At 27.4% G+C, this 4652-nt stretch overlaps 1 protein-coding gene across 1 annotated transcript; it reads left to right on the top strand.

Moving 5' to 3' along the window:
- The first annotated feature begins 222 nt into the window (after positions 1–222).
- On the top strand, positions 223–1636 carry LOC111624954. Its single transcript, XM_023367950.1, has 2 exons — positions 223–953; positions 1022–1636. Exons 1-2 carry the CDS (start codon positions 279–281, stop codon positions 1040–1042), a joined length of 696 nt encoding a protein of 231 aa, XP_023223718.1. The 5' UTR covers positions 223–278; the 3' UTR covers positions 1043–1636.
- The last annotated feature ends 3016 nt before the right edge of the window (positions 1637–4652 follow it).

Genomic DNA, 4652 nt, shown 5'->3' with positions numbered 1-4652 from the left:
AACTTGACATATATTATTTTTTTTATCTGCACAAGGAATACTCTTTGTATTCTTCTCCCTTCAACTTACATCGCTAACATTGTTAAGACTTATAAAATTAAATTAAATGCTACACGAACTTTGGTGAAAGCTTTTCTTATCGATCCAAAACAAACTTAACCATTTAATTTTAACTTAAATTCGGTTACTTTACTGTTGAATGAAACAATGTTACTACGTCAACAATAATAACGCTTTGATTTTTGCGACTGTGGCAACTACCGGAAAGAATTTGAAACATGTCAGCGGAACAAACTATGAGCGAAAGTAAATTAAATGAAACTACTAACAAAATCAGAATACCGCTAACGATTTGCAGCCTTCAAAATGTAATTAAGAGAAAAGATTTGAAAGAATCCGAAGGAAATCAAGTTATGGGTGACTTATGTTACGACAATTCTTCAAAGAAATTAAAAGAAACATGCGAAGAATTAAGTTCTTTAAATCTTATACGATTTCAAGCTAATATTAAAGGATATTTACTTAGAAAGAAACTTAAAATATTACTATTAAACGTTATAGAAAATATACAAGATGCCGCTTATATCATTCAAGCATGGTGCAGGAGCAGTAACCTTCGTAAAAGTTACCTTCGTTATCTCGACAATGTAATTCTAGTAGAACGGGTTTTATCAAAATGGCTTTTAAATAAAAAAGTAAAAAAATTAGAAAAATTCAATAATATACGCGCTTTGATGTCGAATTTAGTAGAAAATTATTTACAAGAGATTTCGAGAGACTCGGTGATTTTCAAAATTGAAAAATGGCGGTGGAATAGCTTTATAGTACACGATACCATTGTAAATATAGAAGATTTACAAGCACTTTTACGCGGTTACCTCATTCGAAAACATGGAAAATTTAATATACAAAGCTCTAGAAAACGATCTATACTTATTAAGAAAGACTTCAAGGTGAATATTTTTAGAAAAGTCTTCAAAATAATTATTAGTAAGATAAAGAATTTTAGTATTAAATCTAGAAAATCCTTCATAAAGAATAAAATAAGCAAAATTAATCAAGATAAGAGCAAAGTTAATATTGCTTGTGATGGAAGTTCAACAGGCGATTTTCGTTCATCTAATTTAAGATATTTAATGAGAGAAAAAGTGAAAAGTGTTGAAAATAATAACAATGTTGCTAGATACCTTGAAATTTGGGCATCGCTTTGTATTCAATCGTATTGGAGGATGTTACGGCAGAGAAAAATGAATAAAATTAAAATACAATGCGTAAAGATCGTACAAAATACCACGAGGAAAATGCTTCAAAGAAACTGGATAAAGGTAGAAACCAAAAAGAAATAAGTTGAAAATAAACTAAAAATATATGTAAAAATTTCAATTTTCATTCCTATAATATCTTAAACATGAAACCATTTTGGCTAATGATATTTCTAAACTGTTAGTTGGAGAAAAACTCTGATATAAATACTATAAAAGAATCGATCAGTAACTATTCCAGAAGTAATGGCCGATTCATAAAACATGAACAAAAAAAAAAAAGAAGTTAACGATATAAAATTCATTTTTTTCGTTTCTTAAATTTATACATTTAAAGAGGAAAACTGATGAATAAAGGAATAAGAATTGCAAAATTTGTATTTGAATTAAATTTTCTTGACTATTTACTTTTGCTATTTTTTCATTTAAATAATTACCTGTATACAATTTAATCTAGTATTCAAATTGTGTAATCACGTACACAGCATCTCTTGTAAACAATCTAGTATTCAAATTATCTTGTTATGTACACAGCATCTCTTATGGGCAATCTGTTTGTTAAGTTATGGCAACGCAATACTTAGGCGATCTGACTAGGGGAGGTCTTTTTTTTAAGGGAAATTGGCCCCTATTTAGGCCAGCCCGTCCGAGCGAGGCGCGTACCCAACTCCCAGTGTTCGTGGTACGAAGACCGTTCGGCCACTGATGGGCAACTCATGGGCAATCTTGTATTTAAATTATGATTGTCTACACCGCAACTCTTATAGACAATCTAGTATCTAATTTGTGTGAATATCAAGATACTAAATTGATGTGTTATCTTGATAATGATATAAATTGGATACTAGATTATCAACATAGCAGCTCAATCTAGGCAATCTAGTACCCAAGATAGTAGCTCAATATAGACAATTTTCATCAAACTTGTGTGATTATCTAGATGTAACTCTTATAAAACAATCTCTAAGTTACAGGTGCTTAAAATTATCTCTTTAACCATGATACTAAATTTTAATTATCAAGCCCAAGATAACCAGTTCTACGAGGCGTGTATGGTTTCTTAATCGTAAACCGATCATTATTTTGTTTTAAAATAGAATATAAACGTAAAAATTCTTAAATTAAATCTATAAAAAAATAATTTTTTTTTCAATAATTGCTTTAAAATAATAAAATAAAATATCGTCGCTTTCCCATCGTCGCGCCCGACGTAAATCGTCGCTTTCGCATCGTTCAAGACGTAGAGATACTTCTTATTGTATCTTAAAACATTAAAGCAAATTCTTTATTATAAAATTTTACATTATTTTCTGTAGATTTTATTTACTTCGCATTAAAAAACAATTTCGTTCAATTTATTATAGAGGTAAAACGACGTCGCGACACGTCGCGCACGCCTTTAAATATCTCTTTTAAACCACAGAACATAGTAAAACGTATATTATTCATTTTACCTTCACTAAAAACACTCTAAGTATCATTTTACTACAGATTTTAATCCAATAAATTTTTATTTTATACAAAAATTACTCTTACAAGTAGGCTAAACAATTCTCAAGAAGGGGTAAGGAATGAATTAATTAACATTATGAAATTTGTTTACTTTCCTCCCAGGTTTAGGAACTTTCTACTTACAAATTTATACTATTTTGTGTAATTTTACTTTGTTTATTGTATCAAATTTAACATATTTCATAAAAGAATTGAGGTAATTTGATACATAATGTAACCATTTTTAATGTTTATTATAATGGTTATAAGTAGAAGAGCGAACAAAATAACCTACTTTTTACTTAAAATAAACCTTAAAAAACAACTAAAACTATTTTTAATGTACTTTAAATAATGTTAAAATTTCATTTTTTTAACTGGAAAACAATTGAAGTAAAAAATTTCTTTAATAAAATATAAAAATCTAATAAAGAAATGAATCAAATTTTTATCAATTCCATTCATTAAATTTCTTTTGTTTTCAAAGTTTAAAAGCTAAATATTTGTCTAAAACGTAACCTGAATATAAAGGAAACCTGCTTAAACGGAAAAATTCTTCGGAACAGTGCGATTTTCTATATTAAAAAGTAAAATGTCGAAGGTGTGGGATTTCGAGTAGAGTCGGACATAATGACGATTTTACTCGTTATTAGCACGTACAATTGTTTATAAAACACATTCCTACCCTCAAAATTAAGCTTATTTTCATTTTATAATAATTAAAAGTATAAAAAATTCGTAACAGATTGTTCCACCAAACATTGCCGGAAAAGTTAAGCAACTCGTTAACTTGACTTTTTAATTTTACTTTTTAAATAAAAGAATAAAAATTACTTAAATAATAATAATAAAATTTCACAATTAAACTGTAAAATAAAAACAATTAAACATGGTAATTAATTAATAAAGAAAATTTAATTAGTAATCGTTGAAAAATATATAAAAATCGTAATATTTATCTTTTAATTTCGATTTTTATTTAGTTTTATTCTCAGTCGAATTGACGCATTGTATAATGTCAACTTTGAATCAGCTAAAACTTTCCTCCATTTTGTTTTTATTTGAAATTCTTTTGAAGGTTAGCTGAGTCAGACTTAATGTAAATTGTTTTCCCAAGTGCTGATTTAGTGAATGAGAAGAAAACTTCAACGAAATTGTTCATTTGTGAAAAAGTATTTTTAATCAACATTAAGAAACGTAAAGAATGAATGAAAGGAAGTCGAAGAGAAGAAAGAAAAAAAGTAAAAAAATAAAATAAAATAATTAGCATCATCACAGGTTTATAGAAAAGTAAAAAGTAATTACAAAACTTTGTATAAATTAGTTCTTTAATCCTAATTTTCATTCTACGCTCAATGATTTTATTTTATTTTATGTTTTTTTTTTTCCTATTTTCTTTTACATTTTATACGACTTATCGCCTTTAATTAAGAAATTAGCTATCAAAATCGGTTACGGTTTTTCCTTTTTAATAGTGTCGTTACTGCTCTTCAGCATCTTTATGGATGCTGGAAATAAGTCTTTTCCAATTTACAATAAATGTGTGTGTGTGTTTTTCTTTTGTTTTTAGTTTAAAATTTAAGAATTAGTAGTGTTTTTTTTTACGTTCTGTTCAAGATTTTGTTCGAGTTATTGCTTTTAATTAAGGAATTTGCTATAAAAATAGGATAGAATTTGGAGTATCATCACTGCTCTTCAGCATCTTTATGGATGCTGGATAAATCGTTTCTAATTTACAAAAAAAAAATGTGTTTTTTACTTAAGATTCAAGAATTATTAGTGTTTTTTTTTACATTCTGTTCAAGATTTCGTACGAGTTATTGCTTTTAATTAAGGAATTTGTTATAAAAATAGGCTAGAATTTGGAGTATCATCACTGCTCTTCAGCATCTTTATGGA

This window comes from Centruroides sculpturatus, unplaced genomic scaffold, assembly GCF_000671375.1.
Source record: "Centruroides sculpturatus isolate CEXI.00-Female unplaced genomic scaffold, Cexi_2.0 scaffold390, whole genome shotgun sequence".
NCBI lineage: Eukaryota > Metazoa > Arthropoda > Arachnida > Scorpiones > Buthidae > Centruroides > Centruroides sculpturatus.
Note: the sequence above shows the minus strand (reverse complement) of the source record. Positions and strands in the feature narration are given on the sequence as shown.

Excerpts from the sequence above, each read along its gene's own strand:
- LOC111624954 (XM_023367950.1), top strand. The coding sequence starts at position 279 with ATGTCAGCGGAACAAACTATGAGCGAAAGTAAATTAAATGAAACTACT. Across the intron at positions 954-1,021 it reads TTATTAAGAAAGACTTCAAG|AAAATCCTTCATAAAGAATA; the intron begins GTGAATATTTTT and ends TATTAAATCTAG.